Here is a 19,732-nt window from a genome sequence, read left to right as displayed (position 1 = left end):
CCAGGATGCATCATGACTGAGATGCCAAAGGTGAAAGATAAAGACAGAGTCCTGGGGGCAGCAAGAAAGAGGTGGAGAGTTGTCTACAGGGGGGTGCCTATAGGACTAACAGCTGATTTCTCAGAGGACACTTTGCAGGCAGGAAGGGACTGGCAAGCAGTATTCAATGTGATGAAAAGCAACCTACAACCGAGATTTCTCTAGCCAGCAAAGCTATCATTTGGAATGAAAGGGCAGATGAAGTGCTTCCCAGGCAAGGTAAAGCTAAAGGAGTTCATTATCACCAAGCCATTATTATATGAAATGTCAAAGGGACTTACTTAAGAAAAAGAAGATCAAAACTATGAACACTAAAATGACAACAAACTCACAACTATCAACAACTGAATCTAAAAAATAAAAACAAAATCCAACTAAGCAAACTAGAATAGGAACAGAATGATAGGTACAGGGATCATTTGGAGGGTTATCAGCTGGGAGGTGGAAGTGGGAGAAATGGGGAAATGATGCAGGCATTAAGAAGCATAATTGTTTCATATAAAATAGACAGGGGGGTGCTAAGAAATATATAGGAAAGGGTGAAGCCAAAGAACTTATATGCATGACCCATGGACATGAACTAAGGGGGGTGGGATTGCTGGAGGGAAGGGGGGTACTGGGCAGAGGGGAGAAAAGGTAGAAAAAATTGGAAGTACTGTAACAACATAATCAATAAAATATACTTAAAAAAAATAGACAAATTTCTTGAAAGACACAAATTACCTGAAATGATTCAAGAAAAAATAGAAAATATCAACAGACTTATCACAAATAAAGATATTGAATAAGTAATCAAAAAGCTCCCCAAAAAGAAAAGTCCTGGACCAGACTGCTTCACCAGTGAATTTTATTGAACATTTAAGAAAAACTAACACAAATTCTCCCAAAATCTTTTAAAAAATAAAGAAGAGAAAACACTTCCCAACTATTCAATTATGGGACCAACAATATCTTGATAACAAAGCCAGATAAAGACATCAGAGGGAAAAAAATTAACAGGCCAATGTCCTTTATAAATATAGATACAAAGATCTTCAACAAAATATTAGCATACTGAGTCCAACAGTATACTAAAAGTATTATTTATTATGACTAGGTAAGATTTATCCCAGGATAAATCAACGCAATACATCACATTTATAGAACATAGGGGAAAAACACCACGTGATCATCTCAATTGATGCAGAAAAAGCATTTGACAAAATCTAGCACCTGTCATAACAATAAAAGTTTCAGAAAACTAGGAATAGAGGAAAAGTTCATCAACATGTTAAAGGGTACTTATGAAAAACCCATAGCTAACATCATATTCAATGGTAAAAGGTTGAAACGATCAAGAACAAGACAACGATATCCACTTTCACTGAAATTACACAATATTGTACTGGAAGTTCTAGCCAGCTCTATTAGACAAAAAGACAGGAAAGAAGGAAGGAAGGAAGGAAAGAAGAAAGGAAGGGAAGAAGGAAGGGCATCCAAATTGGTATGGAAGAGATAAAAAACTATCTCTATTTGCATATGACAGGATCCTGTTTATAAAATACCCCAAAAATCCACAAGAATGCTACTAGAGCTAATAGACAATTTCAGCAAAGTTTCAAGGTATAAAAGTAACACTCAAAAATCAATTGTGTTTCTATATACCAGAAATAAACAATCCAAAAGGAAATTAATTAATAAAGCAATTCTGTTTACAATAGTATCTAAAAGAATCAAATATTTAGGAATAAATCTAACCAATGACACAACAAGACTTGCACACGAATTATAAAACACTGCTGAGATTTTAAAAGACCTGAATAAATGGAAAGGCATCCATGTTCACAAACAGGAAGACTTAACATTGCTAAGATGTAAATGCTACCCAAAGCTATCAACAGATACAATGAAATCTCTATCAAAATTCCAACAATCTTTTTACAGAAATGGAAAACCCAATCCTCAAATTTATATGAAATTGTTAGAAATCCTGAAAGTTAAAACAATCTTGAAAAAGAAGAATAAAATTGGAAGACCCACACTTCCTGTCCTCAAAATTTACTACAAAGCTACAGTAATATGGTACTGGCATAAGAAGAGATATATAGACCAATTAAACAGAATAAAAGCCCAGAAATAAACCCTAACATATATGATTAATTGATATTCGACAAGTGTGCCAAGACCTTTCAATGGGGAAAGGACATCTTTTCAACAAACGGTGCCGGGAAAACTGGATACCAACATGCAAAAGACTGAAGTTGGAGCCTTACTTTACACCGCATATAAAAATTAACTCAAATGAATGCAAGACCTAAACTTAAGTACTAAAACCATAAAACTCTTAGAAGAATACACAGGAGTAAGTCTTTGGATTTGGCAATGATGTTATGAATATGGCAGCAAAAGCACAGGCAACAAAAGTAAAAATAAGTTAGACTTCAGCAAAATTTAAGCCTTTTGTGCATCAAAGGATACTATAAAGTAAGTGAAAAGACAACCTACAAAATGGGGGGAAATATTTGCAAATCATATATCTGATAAGGGATAATATCTAGAATACATAGAGAACTTCTGAATCTCAACAACAACAAAAAACAAACATCCCAATTCAAAAATGGGCAAAGTATTTAAACAGATATTTCTCCAGGGAAGATATACAAATTTCTAATAAGCATGAGAAAAGATGCTGAAAATTATTAATCATTAGGGAAATGAAAATCAGAACCACAATAAGATATCACCTCACACCTACTAGGATGGATATATATATATTTTTTTTTTTTTAATGGAAAATAACAAGTGCTTGTGAGGATGTGGACAAACTGAAACTCTTGCATTGTAAAATTGTGCAGCCTCTGGTTCATCAAAAAGCTAAACATAGAACTATCACATGACCCAGCAATTCCACCCCTACATATATATCCATAAAAACTGAAAGTAGGGACTGGAAAAGATATTTATATATCAATGGTCACAGCAACATTATTCACAATAGTGCAAAGGTAGAAACAAGCCAAGTGTCCCTCAGCAGATGAATGAATAAACATACAAACAAAATACACACACACAAAGACATGTATATACAATGGGATATTACTCAGCCATAAAAAGGAATGACTATTTCATATATGCTATAATATGAATGGACCTTGGAAATGAAATCAGCCAGACACAGAAGGACAAATATTGCATGATTCCATTTAATATGAAGTACCTAGAATAGGCAAATTCACAGAGAAAGATAGTGGAATAAAGGTTACTAGGGAGTTAGGAGTGGGAAAATAATGAGCATTATTGTTTAATGGACACAGAGTTTTTCAATGATGAATAAAATTTTGGATATAGATAATGGTGATGGTTTACACAACATAGTAAATGTATTGATATTGCTGAGTTGTACATTTACAAATGGTTAAAAAGATAAATATTATGTTATTTACATTTTACCACATTTTTTAAAGCATTAGGAATACTTGTAAATTGCTTTTGGTCATCAAGCAGAGGGACAGTATTTCTCAGCCAAAGGCTCAGTTTTGGGACCACATATCTAACGGACAAGAACAAAGTTTAATGTAGTTAAATTTACTCAGCTTTATGGTCAGACTTTATCCCCAAACCTTGTGATTTAGAACTTTGAAAGAACTTTCATACATTTAGAAAAACTTAATCTTTACTCCTATGTTGACCAGTGAGAAAAATCATAGCATATTTTTGTAGATGACAAAAATGTGAGGTTCAGCAAGGTTAAATATGTTCAAGTAAGAATTAAAATAATTCATGCAAAATATTTAGCACAGTGTTTGGCACAAAGTATTCAGTAAGCTTTAGCTATTGTCATATTATAACTAATGAGTGCATCATCCCTGGTGTATAAAATGTTCTTATTTTATAGGCAATTCAGTTTTGACTGATATATACAATGACAACTATGAAAGAGGCTCATTTTTAAAGTTTTCTCAAATATAGGTGCTCAGATGCCTTTACCTTACCCTGGATTGCTGCAACATTTAGTATCTCTACATAGAAGAGCAAAGCAACCAAAAATCTGTGGTTTATGTTTTGGGCCCTGATGCGTGCCTTTCTAGAAAGATGTCTCTAATTATTGAATCATTAAAAATCTTTTTGGGATTAGGGGTTAAAACTCAATAAAACTATTTCTACAGAGATCAATCTAATATTTGTTCCCTAAAACTGCAGCTGGTCCCTGTGGGCCGCATTTCTCCTCAGTGAGCCAGCAAAGGGGGAGAGCTTACTTGGTGTTCACTGCACACTGGGACCCAGAAGTGCCCAGAGCAATGGGTCAAAGTGTCTGAAGAGAAAGGCCCATAGCCCTAAATACATTCGTTCATACTGTCCTAATATGAGTTCAGAAACAGTCAACTTTGACCGTGAATACTACCCCAAGGAGCGCCTGGCTTTCCAACAATCAAAACAATCAATCATTCCATCAGCTGGAGACACAAACTCTATGGCATTGTTTTAGGTTATGGGAAGGTAGAAAAGAAGAAAAAAGGGAGCCATTTATTTTGTAATTTATAAAGATGAAGGCGGTAACACTTGCTCAGCTTCTTGCTTTGGGGACCAAAACATAAAATTATGTGACCATTTCAAGGCTTTTATATGTGACAAAGCTACTCTCTTTTTAAAAATTAGGCATTGTCTCATGTGTACTTCAAGTAAATTCATTATAACTCAGTTTGGAGCAAAAAGTTTTTCTAGTCCAGACTCCAGTCCAACAGTATTCTCCTCCCCCAATTCACATGAGTGATGAGAACACTGCATAGATTATTAAGTCTCCTGAGTATGTGATTTCTCTACTAATAGCGTAAGAGCATGTAATTTTAACCCTTTTAAGTATAACTTTTATATACAATAAAGCCTAGATTAGTCAAAGTGTTAAAGAGTATAGAGTTCTGGTGAATTAAATTTTTTGGCATAACTTAGGGGTCATCAGGAAATACTCTTTTCATCAGCCTTGCTGGTGATTAAAAATTGTCTTAATGTCCAAATCCATTATCCTGCCTTAACCAAAAGCTTTTAGCCAAAATAATCAAATATAATTTTGCTTCCCCAGAACCCTACTCTGCACTGCATATGTCTATTCAATGGAGGCAACTCACTCCTGCACAATATTGTGCCAATCTATATATTCTACTTAGTTATATATTATAATCTCATTGATGCTGTATGAGAAGACATTTTTTTTAAAAAATGGTCCAACTTCATTGACTATATAACAATATCTTTCCCCATGAAAAATGTAATCATTGTTTTAACAAATTATATAAGTAGCATGTTAATTATGTTGATGACTATGTCTAACAGAAAATACGGCCCAAACCTGATTTCGAAGTGTGGAAAATCTTTAATTTAAAAACACTGAAATTAAATAGAGAGTTTCCACATATAGTTAAGTTAAAAGGGTTCTAAGACTGGTATAGAGATAACAAACCCAGATTCAGGATATATCAATAAATTTAGTTTACATCAACGTTCCACAGGGAGTCAAGATGAAGAAAGAGTTCAGAAATACTTACAGAGATAAGAGAAGGACTGAACCACTGCACTAACTAAAACATAGTCTGACAAAATAAACTCCTGTCCTTAATACGAATACCATTTTCTTAGGGAATATAAGTTGCTCTAAGAATTCAGCCCTAGAAAAATCAATTTTTAGCAATTTTAATAACACAATTTTCTTTCCCTCAGGTGTCCAAAAACCTTTGTTAATACTAGGATTGACTTTCTTTTTTTTTTTTTTTTTTTTTTTTTTGTATCTGAGGAATTTTCAAAGCCGGTCGTTAGGTTAATCAATCCCTTAAAATCTCTATTCTTTGAATCATTTGAGTTTTGACACAGACATCCTACCTTTGCTCATAAGGAAGGATGGTCTCTACCAAATACAAAAGAGTAATCAATGGCAAAAAGCAATTAAAATAGGTGTTAAAACTCACCAGGTTTGTCTCTATGCTATTTAGTAAGTTTCCTTACCAAGAATTTTTAGTAAAGTGGTTTATATTTTATTACTGCTTTAAGCCTATTAAGATGCCTTTGTTCACTTTATAAACCCCACACACAAAGAAACTGCTGCATTCCAACTTCTTACACTCAGATTCGGTGGTTAATATAAGCAGGTTAATATATTAAAAAGAACTTGACACAGAAATTATTAATGAGTAGTACAAGGTCACTACTTCTGAGCTGAGGTCACTTACAAAGAATTCACAAATGAAATTAAGGTTGACTTTTATTTACTTGACTATCTCCTTACATTGGATTCCTTTGGCAACATATCTTTAAACATTTAAAGTCCTGTTTACAAGGAGGCTCTGAAAGAAGCCTCAAACCATTATGTGTCCCTAATTGAATTCCCCAGGAGTCCAGTAAACTCAGAGGAATAAAGGAAAATCAAAACATTTGCTAAATCATCTCAAAACATATTTTACTGCAAGGTTATGTGACCTGTTTTTTTGAGGTTCAAAGATGAATGAGAAAATACTACTGAATGCTTCATTCTTTAGACTAAAATAAAAAAGAATTTTACCTACTAATAGCAAGCTAATTAAATCAGTCCAGTTTAACTTTTATTTCAAGAGAAATAATACAACAAATAATGACAACATTTCATACTGTATGTGACCACTCGGCCAGAATACAAAAGTGCTCGGGGGAAGAAAGCATCTTTAACCAAAGACAATTATTCACAGTGAAGGTAAGAGAGAGCTAACAAAAATTTGTAATCCCCAGGGAAAGTAGCAATTTATCTGTGAACTCAAAACAGACTCAAGTGGAAGAAGAGAAAGGAAGTTTTAGCAAACAATTCGTTTATTATCATGTCACCTTCCCAATTAACTTCCCAATTCTAATTTTACTTTTAAATAGGCTTTTATGGTCTTTTTATTCATACTTCTTTCATGTGCTCCTGTGTTTGTTGTGACTACTAAGCAAAAACATGTGGATTTTAGCATTTCCAAAAGAATGTTAAATCCCTCTCTACTTACCTGGTTTGTATGTTATTCCAGGGGGGAAGAGGAATCCCTGTTGGGCAGCAGCAGCTGCTGCCAGGGTCCGCTGGTCATGTGGAAAAATTGGGATCATGAGCGGAGGCATGTGACCGTGAACCTGCTAAACAGAAGAGAGCCTGTGGTCAGACAGAGCAAATGGACGCCAAGCAGTGTTTGTGTGTCACTCCTGGTGGTGTGCTGGTGTCCACACAGCCACCCACTTCTAACCTCATTCCAAGTATGCTCCCAGAGAAAATTCAGGCAAAATTCACCAAATCCCTCCTCTTAGATTCCATTAGCACACCAAGAACATAACCTCATTGTGAATTTGCTTCACCCTTGCATCCACTAAATTGTAGTGAATGGTTTTCTTTTATCTTGAGCTTTTTTCCCTTTTATTTTCTCTCCTTTTTTAAAACAAAGAAATAAGTTGCTTGTTACACCATACAATGCTAAAAGGTTTTACACTTTCACTGGCTGTGTTTTCTGTGTTTTATTTTGAAAATAGTATTTAGTATCGTTGGTCACAAAATAATGTCTAATTGTTATGTATTCCAAAAGCTGTATTTCCTCAGTTTAGGTATCTTATTTCAAAGCCTCACTGCATTATGTTAAACATATAGCTGTTCAGATTTAAGGCTACTACATCTTGGCTCCCAATTAAACTAATATTCTTTGCCATACACACCTCGATGTAACATATAAATTGCTTGTCTGGCTAAGCAGTTTTACAGCTTTATGCACTACCATGTAGCTCAGTAATTATGGAGTTGTATTCAGAGAGCATTTCATAATAAATCCTACTATATCAAATTTCATTTGACCTCAATAAATGTATCAAAGAGCACAAAAATGCAAAATAGAAAATCTTCACTCTCTATATCAGTATTTGTATTCCATATAAAGAAAATAAGAGCTATGACAGAATCATGCCGGTGGAAATCACATTTTAATTTCCTAGCTCCCATCTTTACTCCATGAGTGATACCCTGATTCCGGGGGACCATCACAGGAAGGTTTTGCCCTGGCTTTTAGGTCATGATTTTACAGGTTGAACTATAAGACTTTTGTTATTTAAAGACAAAAACTAAGGTGTATTAACAGAAATGATCTTTTAGTTCAAACTGGGATTTTGGCCTTTTTACTAGTGTAAAAGGGATACATTATATTCTATGTAAGATACAAACCTTTACCAGTAATTCTACCAACACCAAACCCTTCCCCCATTTAAGTTCCTAAATCTTCTCTTCAGGCAAAATTCCATATACGGGCTGATGACCCTGTTCGAAGAGCACCAACTCGCCTTGTCCTGTCCTTCCTCCCTCCACAGCCAGGGACATGGCGCAAAACCCTTCTGTATAGGTCTAGGAGGTTTCATTTACCAACAGTTTTTCTCCAGGGAAAGCCCTAAGACGTGGGTTAATAAAGGGCAAGCAAAAAATAAACACTTTACAATATTTTTTCTGAATTCATTTCTCAGGAAAATCAACTTATAATAAAAAGGTCTTTGTGCAATTACTACCTTGCCAGTGGGGCGTGAAAGAAAGTAGCTTTGGGCAGCTCTTTCTTCCATTTTAGCTGAGGTAAGCCCCAGTTTTGTACTTTAGAGCACAAACTTAGCCTGCTTAAATTGAAACTGATCCCCTAGTGCCCAGGTCTTGCCTTTAACCCTGAACAAAAAAGACTAGGTATGCTGTTCAACTCCAGCTTATTGTGACCTGATGCAACTCTGAGATGTCAGAAATGAGGGCACTGTTCTATGTCAGAAAACAAAACAATATTCTTTGGGGGTGACTGTTGTTCAGTGCAAAAGTATATCAAAGGAAATCATTTCATTTACTTCTAGAAATATGGTCCTACCATGTACCTAGAACATAGCACAGATGCTTCACACTGAAGAGGAGGAACAAGAAAGTAAGAAATCTAAGTATCCTGTTTGTTTATTCTTTCCTTCTTTTGTTTAACCAGCATCTATTAAGTTATTATACTGTGTTACGGATCTTGAGAAGTAGCTGAAAAAAATGGGGGCTATTTAGCGTGGGATAGAGAAGATGTGCTATCTTCAAATATTGGAAGGAATGGTACATTGAAGACAAGCCAGGTTAAGTCTGAGTAGTTGAAAAGGAAAGAACTGGAACTGGGCAGGAGAGAGAGGGAGGGGGGTTGGAGGGAAATATTTTGGGCAAATTTAATGCAAAGAAGAATTTTCTAATAATAATTTAGTCAACGATCACTGATTAAAGAGGGTGTGTGTGCCATTTCCCTAGAGTTGGCCTGGTAAAGATTATATACCTATATGTTAGAAATTCCTGAAAGCATATGCATTAAAAACCCTAATTAGATAATAACCTATAGAGCCTTTTCAACTTTACACTTCTATGATTGTTTAAAAGTCAACACTAGAAAGATAATGGGATATAGTCATTCTTTCATTCGTTCAACACATATTCATCCAGAATCTACTATGCCTACAAAGGCTTTGCTGTCAAACAAGCTGAACTTAAATCTATACATTGTCATTCTGTTGGCTGTGTGATCTTAAACAGGTTTTAACCTTTCTGAGTCTATTCTGTTATGCAAAAAGCAAAGCTAATGGTATGACCTTGCGTGGCTATTGTGAGGACTAACTAGGCAAGGAGAGTAAGGCTTATGGCACAGCGACTGGCACCCAACAGGCCCTCAGTACCTGTCAGGTCCTTGCTCTCTTTTTTATACAGTTTGGATGTTCAGTACTAGAAAATTATCAATTTACTGATGAAAGGAGAAACAGTGGACCTGACCCATCACTTTAATTCAAAAAAGAAAACATGAGCCAACTAGATAACGCAGTGTGGCAGGCAGAGGCTTGTCATGGTCTCAGCAGACACCATGCCTCACAGAGCATTATCCCCTCCCCAGGATCCAGATAATCATGAAACAGAAGAGGTGGGATTAAAGGGATCATTTGAAGACGTAATTTGGGATTTTTAGTGTTATGCATTAAGCAGTATCTTAGAATGGAAACAAAATTTTATTTTTATATTGGCGCCCAGGCTCCTCAGGTCATAAGGGATCAATGGCAATTAGGCATCAGACCTTAATTCTGGAATCTTGGTGCTTGAAGACATTTCCTTTGTAATCAGCTATGTACTTGAGATAACTAAGTAGACTACCCAGGGTCATTTCTAATGCCAAAGAGAAGTAGGTGTTTCATATTAACATAATTGTAATAATTTAGGGAAGTTCCTTTCTCTCCATCACCATCTACAAGGTAGGATATGTTAGAAATTGTCAATGTTATTAACTCAAAGGTCGTTTCAGTACATTGAGGATCAAAGTAAATCAGCAGGGGGATGGAAGGCAATAGTGAAAGAAAGAGTAATGATAGACCCAGAGGTGGAGCATAGTTTAGAGTTGGTCTAACCTAGTAGTTCTCCAAGCATGGTCCCTCACCAGCAGCACCAGCAACACCAGCAATACCTGAGAGCTTTAAAAAAGCTAATTAGGGGGGTTCCACCCCAGACCTATGAATCAGAAACCCTGGGGTTAAATCCAACTGTCTAAAATTTAGAATAGAATAATCCAGAACAGTGTTGTTTAAACTTTAATGCTCATTAGAATCCGGAGGGCTTGTTAAAACAAAGATTGCTCAACCCTACCCTCAGAGTCTCTGAACCCATAGATTTGAAGTAGAGACCTGAGAGTGTATTTTTCTAATAAGTTTCCAGGTGAAATTGGTGCTGATGATCCAGGGACCACTCTTTGAGAATCACTAACCTAAATCAAACCTCGCAAATTACACATGCAAACAGTTGGCTAGAGAAGGTAAAAGCCTGAGGTCACACTGCCTATGACAGAGCTGGATCTAGAGTCCCAAACTGCTAATTACCCTGTCCAGGGCTTTTTCCATTACATCGCATGGACTTCAGTGATAGGGTAGAAAAAAGAGAGTGAAATCATATGTGCAAATGCTTTTCGTAGAAAAAATCTGGAGGTCTGCAACTAAAAATAATTTTCTGTTTCAGAGGTGTATTGCTGGAGATAACTTGGGAGTATGGATATTATATTGTTTAGTTGCAGTTTCTTTCATTTACTCTTTTACTTTTTTATCCAGAACAATTTGATCTTAAATCTACTGTCACTGATTCCAATAATATATTACAATACATTCATGAACAATGATCATTTAGTTCCGAATGATAAAATTGTCCTTAGCTTATTTTAAGTAAAAGAACAATATAAAAATTCAAAGTGCCCTTTACTAAAGACAAGCCAAAATATCCAGTATCCAATTAGAATCTAGGCTGAGAGATGAAGAAAAACTCCTTTCTAGCTCTACTTATCGGAGTAACAATAGTGATGATAATGATGATGATGATGATAATTACAGCAGCTAGTATTTTCCAGTGTTTCTTATATGTCAAGCACTGGGTAAGTGATTTACACGCTCTATCTCATTTAAACCTCAAAACTCAATGGTGTACTGACTCTTACTAACCTCACTCACTTAATGAGAAAGACAAAAAACACGACAGGCTAAGTGATTTAACCAATTAAAAAGTGGTGGAGGCAGGATTCAAGTCCAGGTAAATCAGACTCAAAGTCTATAAAGTAATATATTATATTAAGCATAAAATCATCTTTTACTAAACAACCTAACTGAGATAAGGAATATAATAAGTCTTTGTGATATCAATTATATGACTGAAAGTTTTATAAGTGTAATTATAAATTTACATAAAGTTGTAATAAATAATACACAGAAGTCCAATGTACCCTCTACCCAGTTTCCTCCAATAGTAGCATCCTGAAAAACTACAGTACAATATCACAACTAGGATACTGAAACTGATACACTTCAACAACCTTATTCAGATTGCCCCAGTTAGATACTATTTTAAGAGTTATGTGTCTTAAAAATTAGCAAGGGTAATGGAAGTCTATGAATACTTCCACCTACCATCTTTATAGAAAACTCAACAGTACGACTCACCAGTGGAAATAGAGTCATGTGCTGTATCACAATGTTTTGGTCAATGACAAACTGCATATATGATGGTGGTACCATAAGATTATAATAGAGCTGAAAAATCCCCAATCACCTAGTGATACCAGAGGCATTGTAATGTCTAAAGCAATGACTTACTCGCGTTTGTGTGATGATAGTGTAAACAAACCTACTGTGCTGCCAATCATTTAAAGTATAGCACATACAATTAGAGTTGTAGGCTATACCATCTAGGTTTGTGTAACTACATTCTATGTCTGCACAACAACAAAATCACCGAACAATGCATTCCTCAGAACGTATCCCTGTCATTAAGAGGTGCATGACTCTAATATAAGTGGAAAGTATGAATTAAAGCAACAATTTTCCCCTTTCATAGCTTCCCATTTATTGTACTTCCTAGAAGATTATTGGTTAAAGGTGGGACAGAAATAGAAAGCGAGGGCAAGTTAAGGGGGAGAGATAAGAGGGCTTGGTGGCCACACAAGAACACATAAGCACCCCACATACTTCCCTCTTATGGAAGCTATGAATTAAGTTCACTGCACTGAGTGTCAGCGCTTAGGGCAAATAAAGAATTCTGAAGATACAGAAAAGCCCCACCCTGCTCTGAAGAATGTAAGCCTGCCTTTCCTCTTCCTTCCCATCATCCTATTTTCCTATCTGGTGACATGCCAGGAAAGGCAGTCACATTGAAAACAGCGACTTCCAAAAATATTTTACTAAAGAATAAAAAAATAATAGAATCCCCCTCACTGAATTAAAGAATGGCCAGTCTCCACATGTATTTTTCAAGAAGTTGTCATAATTTCAAATAGCATCTTTTGTGCTTGAAAGTGTAGCTTGCACTTAGCACAAATTCAGAGAGACTTAAATTGTCCTGTAAATAAAGGGGTAAAACTGATTTTGTTAAAACAAAGAGTAAAACCTGATGTGGCCAAAAGTAGATCCCTGAGTATGAAACTGCGTTACTTTTATTGCTTTGGAAGTTAGCACTAACTGGCTGGATACGTAACTTGAACGACTAATAAGAAACTGGGGACCCATCGAAGGTGAAGCTCAGTCAGTGCATCGTGAAAGAAACACACTGCATGCCCCAAACCACAACTGTCCGTTAATTCTAAACTTCCAGTCCCTCACCAAAGCAACCCCCTTTTGGAAAGGGTGGAGAACATATTCTTGATCAAATAGAATACATGCCCAGGAATTTTAATTGCTTGGTATTCCTCACATTGTTCAGACAGTGAGGACAGCAGCAGACGCCTGTGAAACACTTAGGTTCTGTCTCTTCCTATTTCTAAAACAGCATTGTTGCATCAACGCTCATCCCCTTTGTTTTCTCGTGCTAAGTTGTTGATGATGCCATTTTTTGCCATCTGCCCCAGAGCTTCATTAAAGATACATGAATGGGCTAACTAGCCTGATATCTTGTGAGGAACAGGTGCTATTGTTTGTCCCTGAAGACTTGCACTAAAGATATGACTCAGAATACTTGAGAACGAGCATCTGCAGCAGTCAGTCAGAGAGTGACTTGGCAGAGGCCTGGCTACATGCTAATATGCAAACAGAGTGACACTCAGGGGGACTCATTTTCTCTTTCATGAAGATTATTTAACTTTTATAGTGATGGGGAACAAGAATCTGTGTGGAAAAATCATAAGAATATTAATGTCTGTTACTGCTTAAAGACAGTGAGCAAATGATCTTTTTAGTGCTTTATTTCTAGAAAATCATTCCTCGTGTGGTTTAATTGGAGAAAGCCTCACTAATCTGTCGGAAGGAATGTACCCAATGTTTATAAATCATGACAGAGGGAGGGAAAGACAGAGAGAAAATTGAGAATGAGAAAGAGCAATCAGAGAGGAAGAGGCGGGGTATACAATGGAAAGGGTACGGAGGGGAGGGAAATCCCTTTAAAGGCCATAGTCTTTATTACAAAGAATACTTGAGTCATTTGCATAAAGTGTTATCACTATAAAGCTGCAGTTTCTACAGTGAAAGAAAGGCCCCAGAAATCTTACATTAAAAGCCTTCAAGGTCAGGGAGGTATCTTCTTACTGTCAAAAAGTGAATGCCGAATCCTGTATGGACTTCAGTTAATTCCGGACAGTTACGAGGGAAAGGGTCTCTCACTTGATGGGATAAATAGTGCCTCAACATAAACCCTTTTAGTTTAAAACCTTTTCTTGTTGTCAAAATCTGTCTAAAAGGTTAACTAACACCTTGCTTTGGTCTGCATTAGAAAGCATAATGCAGTTGGTCAACACAGTGAACTTCTCTTGGTTGATCTGTCTTAAGTACACAAAGAGACCTTATATACGTCCCACCTAAGTATTCAATAATTGTTTCAATTCATTGTCTGTGCCATTTACATTTCTCTATATCCCACTGCTCATATCACAGGGCTAAGAACATAGTAGTCATTTTGTGTCAGCTTATGGATGTGAGAACTATCTAGGACCGAAGAACCGGTTTTCTGAGCACCAATTTCCATAGGGTAGTATTGTTAATGCAACTGCAAAAGGTGTAGAACTGTAGTTGTTCTCATTCCAGAAGAGCATAAAGAATGACTTTTAAATACAACTTAATATCACCTTGTTTGCTTTTCATTTGTCTTATTTAGCAAACCTCTGGCTGCTACAGCTAATGGAGGATAGCAAATCTCTGCTTCCTAAAGAACCTAGCTCTATCAAGGAGAATGATCAAATTGAGATTTCATCAGGAACAATTCTGGGACACAAATTGTTTAGAGTATTTGAGTGCAGAGTCCTGTCTTCCCAGATGTTTCCCAAAAACAGCCCGTAAATATACCTAGTACAAATAAGGTCACTGCATCCAGAGGAAGATGCTGCTTTGTTTGGTTTTGTTAGTTGATGGCAGGATTTTCTCTTCTCTTCTCTTCTCTTCTCTTCTCTTTTCTCTTTCTCTTTCTCTCTCTCTCTCTCTCTCTCTCTCTCTCTCTCTCTCTCTCTCTCTCTCTCTCTCTCTCTCTCTCTCTCTCTCCCCCTCCCTCCCTCCCTCATTCTCCACCACCTAAGCCAGGATAATGTAGCACTTTGTTACCATTTTTATCATTCATCTTTAATATGCAGTTTCTTCCTAGAACTTGTGTACTACTGCTACCACTTTTTTGAGGATCTTCACTAAAGGGCCAAGAAAACCTCTGAAAAAGCAGAACAAACTCAACATAGTACAGTTTAAAGGCATCATTTTAAAAACCTAGGCTTTAGTCTTTCAAAGTTATATGTTTTAGTTTGAATATTAATGAAGAGCTAACTTTAGACTTATGATATATATTTTTCCTGTATGTGTATTATACATCAATAAGAAAGTTAATTTTTTAACCCTCACCTGAAGATAATGTTTATTAATTTTAGGGAGAAAGACAGAGAGGAGAGACAGAGACAGAGAGGAGAGAGAGAGAGTGTGTGAGAGAGAGAGAGAGAGAGACATTGGTCATCCGCTTCCCATATGCGCTCCAACTGGTGATCAAACCTGCAATCTAGGTATGTGCCTTGAAAATCTACCCCACAGTCTAGCACTTTTCAACTCCCTTCTTTGTTTACATAGAAGAGAAATAATCATTGAGAGTAAGAGCACAGCAATTTCATCTGTTAGATTAGCAGCACATATTTTAAAAATCTTCTTTAGGTATATATTCAGAGAGAAATGTTAGCCCTGAAAGAGCCAATCCTGACCTTTGTGTTAATTCTTTTTTTTATATTCTCAGCATATTATACACACTCACTCTATTTGCATTTTCTAAAATGGGCAAATATCTCATTAATGCACCAGGATCATTAGTAATCAAACGTCATTATACTATCTCTCGTTCATTTGTACATGTTTAAATATTGAATTTTCAAAGGAAAGAACATGGATTTAGAACTAACATAATCATACTCCCTAGTATCTCTTAGGCTCCCAAGAAACTGTTACTACATCAGAGAAGTCAATAGTGCCTGTCTTCATTTAAATATTCAACAGCCATTTACTGAGCACCTAGTACTATCTGCATGGTACCACTCTAGGCACTAGGAATATAGAAATTTGTAGAAAAGTCCATCATTTCATTTTATCAGGTAGTGGTGTTAGGCTTGTTTTCACTTACATAGTGGCACAAATCATCCGGTGTGTCAGCTTACTTTGGAAAAGAGTCAACAGAGAAAGGAAAGATTTGCTAAAAGAAAACTAAATTACAAGAAAAATTCCTTTGTCTTTCCATAGTTTTGCTATGGTCTATAACCCTGAAAAATTTTGAGTATTTATGAGGACAAATTCAGATTACTTTAAAAAATGAATGATAAATGTTAATTAAATGTGTTTAAATTATCTGACTATGTTTTAAGAAACTCTCACCAGGAGGGAAGTAGAATATCCTGGCCATAAAGAAATTAATAAAACATGTTATGCAAAAGTAAAATTTATGATTCATTTGGAATTAGATATCTACCACCTTTCCAATCCATACAAATGTATAATCTTGTCAATTAAATATTATTGTTAAGGTCTAGTAGTATGTTAAAATCACTTTAAAGTGCAACTAAGGAAAATTCATGTGTGTTTATTACTCCTTAAGGATCTATTAGTGGGTATTTTATTCAGATTCGTGCTGTAAAATCTGCATAAACTCAGCATATTGTTATCCCCATGTGTGCATTTGTTTGGTTAAAGCAGAACAGCAAATCTCAATTTTTGCAACTTCTGGAAAAGTCAAGAGAACTAAAACAGTCTTAATTTTAATCAGATACAAACAGTTATCACCACAGAAGTGAAGAGTTGACTATTATGCAAATAGTCACAGTTAGTGGTCACCAGGCCATCACAGAAGACTGAGCTAGTCAATTACTTTAGATATTTCCAAAGACTAGTGAAGATGAATGTTTCTTATTCTACCCTGTCTTATTTCCACAGAAGTATGAAACATATTAAAGACTAATGATTGTTGTTCTCAAATGGAAACCCCATTAAATACACAATGATCAAAGTGTTTTGCCAAGATGGAAATTAATTTTTTTTAATTTTGTATAAATGCCATATAAATATGGCAACGTTTGTGAAGAATGTAGAATTCCTTTCTTTGTAACAACCAAATTCAGATATAAACCTTTCATAAACTTTTGACCTGTAATGAAGGCAATCTGGCTTTTACCCTTTAAGTATTTTACACAAGCTTATTCTGTTAGCAATGACCAGAATTCAATTATTAAATTCCTCCTGTAGAAATGCAGGTTTACATCTTTGACTACAGGTCTTGTTAAAATTATGCACAAGCAACTTGAAGGCAGGGACTTTGTACTTCCCCAGGGTTTAGTAAAGTCTCTCCTACACAGAGGACTCAACAAATATTTGTTACATAAATATATTAAAGAATTTTTATTCTATGTTGTTTAGAAACTAAGCCACAATGATTCTGATTATTTTGTTTTAAGATCTTCTGAATTGATTTGAAGTATTTTCATCATTTACAATTTTCAATTTGAGGCTCCAGAAATAAACTCCCAAAATACTTCATCATAGTGATCTTTTCTTTTGACATGCCATGGTTCTGACTTTGAGGTCCACTAGTTGGTAGGAAAATTCAAAAATTGACTATATTCATTTATTTGAAGATAATTTTTAATGACTGATCTCTCCTAGTATATCTGTTGAAATTCTTCTATAGTATAATTTAGAAAGGCCTCTAGTTTCTTTAATAATTTCATCATAAACAATTATAATCCTTATTGACAGAAATGATAAGCTTTTCACACTGAAGATCCAGAAATAGTTTTCCAAAATAATAATAATAATAATAAAATATTTGTTATGTCACAGTAGGCTGGTAGTGCCATATAGAATGAATGAAGAAAAACGTTTAAGCATCAGCTGTTGTGAAGAGCAGAAGCAGTTTCATCTTAAGCTAGAAGGCCCGAGAAACCTACTGTGGGAACTCTGACCCAAACATAAGATGTCTAAACTATTAATAGCTGGGACTCAGCCTTGGCAAGTTGACCCTCCCTGGATGTATCAGAGAGAGGTAGTATCTGTATATATGATTTTTGGGGAAGAGGGGCAGAGAGGTAAAGTAAGGTGATCTTTATGAGTGAATGAGTAACGGGATATATAGTGACTATGGCCACAAATCAAATAGCCTTCAGGTTTTTACTCTTTACCACACTCTAGTATTTTTAGAGCAATAAGCCAATGGCATACAACTTTAAGGTCATTTTGGAATGTCACCTACAACTCCTGCTCTACTCTCAGCATTCACTCTTACATATACACACATACTCACTCACACACAATCACACACTTCTACACCTGCTACCCTCGGCTAAATGCACAAGTACTTTGACACTGAAGATAATCATAAGGATAAGCTAACATGTTGATTTAATAAGAGCAATTTTCTTTATTTTTGTATTTTTATTGAGTATTGTGTTCATATTAAATAACAGATACATAACAAATGTCCCTACTAAAGAAAGTAAGGTCCAAACTCCCAAGCCTAGGCTGACACTGAAATTACTCTACACAATGTTCTAAACATACCCCTCAAGCCTCTTTTCCTACTACCCCTTACCATCTTTCTCCTCTTACTTTCAATAGCTTTTAAGTCTTTGTTCACACCACTTTTCTCATTCTCCACTAAGAATGATATTTCATCTCTTTTTTGCCTTTCCAAACCTGACCTACCCTTCAAGGTTTAGCTCAAATTCAACTCTGTGAAAATTCTCCAAATATAAAGTTCTTATCCTCTGTCAAAATTTACATTGTATACATTGTGTTAAATTATTCAGTGGTTTTGGCTGGTGTGGGTCAGTGGATTGAGTGCCAAGCCTGCAAACCAAAGGGTCGCCGGTTCGATTCCCAGTCAGGGCATGTGCCTGGGTTGCAGGCCAGGTCCTCAGTTGGAGGTGTACAAGAGGCAACCACACATTGATGTTTCTCTCCCTCTCTTTTTCTCTCCCTTCCTCTCTCTCTAAAAATAAGTAAATAAAACTTTAAAAAAATATTCAGTGGTTTCGATTTCAATATTTGGCATTATATCTAGGCACTGGGGACATAGAAGTAGATGAACTTTCCTACCATTATCTTCTAGGAAAGACAGACAACATATAAATGAATGTAAACAGGTATGTAGGTGTGTGTGTATATACACATATTAGCAAATATATAAATATAATAAATGCCAGCTGATAACAGATGCTATGAAGAAAAATAAAGATAATGAGATAGAGTATGAGGCTTATATGGTGGAAAGTGGAAGGTAATGGGGTAGGGAGTATAGGACCTTATTTTAGATAGGGATGGTCAAGAAAGGCTTCTCTCAGGAGATAATGTAGCAAGGGTTGAATGACCTAAGGAAATGCTACATGGGACTATCTGGGAGAAAAGCAACTCAGGCAGAGGGCATATGAGTGCAAAGGCTCCAATGCAGCAATAACTTAGGTGAGTGAGTTAGCAAGCCAGAGCGGAATAAGCAGAGAGTAGGAGGGGGAAGATTAGAAAAATGGGCATACATGAGATCACTCAGGGCTGTGTAGAACACAGGAAATAATTTGGGTTTTATTCTGAGTGTGATGGAAAGTCACTGGAGAGTTTTAAGAGAGAGAAGTGGCATAAGATCTGATTTAGATTCATTAAGATCTCTCTCGTTGCTGTGAAGAAAACTGACTCTGTTAGGACAAGAATAAAAGCAGAGAGACCAGATTAGAAACCATTTCAATAGTCCTAA

General features: G+C 35.9%; 1 protein-coding gene across 13 annotated transcripts in view; it reads right to left on the bottom strand.

Moving 5' to 3' along the window:
• Window positions 1-19,732, bottom strand: part of SOX6 (SRY-box transcription factor 6) — a 611,663-nt gene that overhangs the window by 120,403 nt on the left and 471,528 nt on the right. For 7 of the 13 annotated variants that reach the window (XM_090263661.1, XM_090263689.1, XM_090263704.1 and 4 more), the window contains one exon: window positions 7,023-7,146. In XM_090263661.1, coding sequence (XP_090119787.1) covers window positions 7,023-7,146 — 124 coding nt within the window. The remainder of the gene's footprint in view (window positions 1-7,022; window positions 7,147-19,732) is intronic. The other 6 variants (XM_090263681.1, XM_090263693.1, XM_090263700.1 and 3 more) reach the window with 1 other exon arrangement.

Source organism: Furipterus horrens, unplaced genomic scaffold (genome assembly GCF_987537825.1).
Source record: "Furipterus horrens unplaced genomic scaffold, mFurHor1.1.pri manual_scaffold_2, whole genome shotgun sequence".
Classification (NCBI taxonomy): domain Eukaryota; kingdom Metazoa; phylum Chordata; class Mammalia; order Chiroptera; family Furipteridae; genus Furipterus; species Furipterus horrens.
This window is presented reverse-complemented; position numbering and strand designations above follow the sequence as displayed.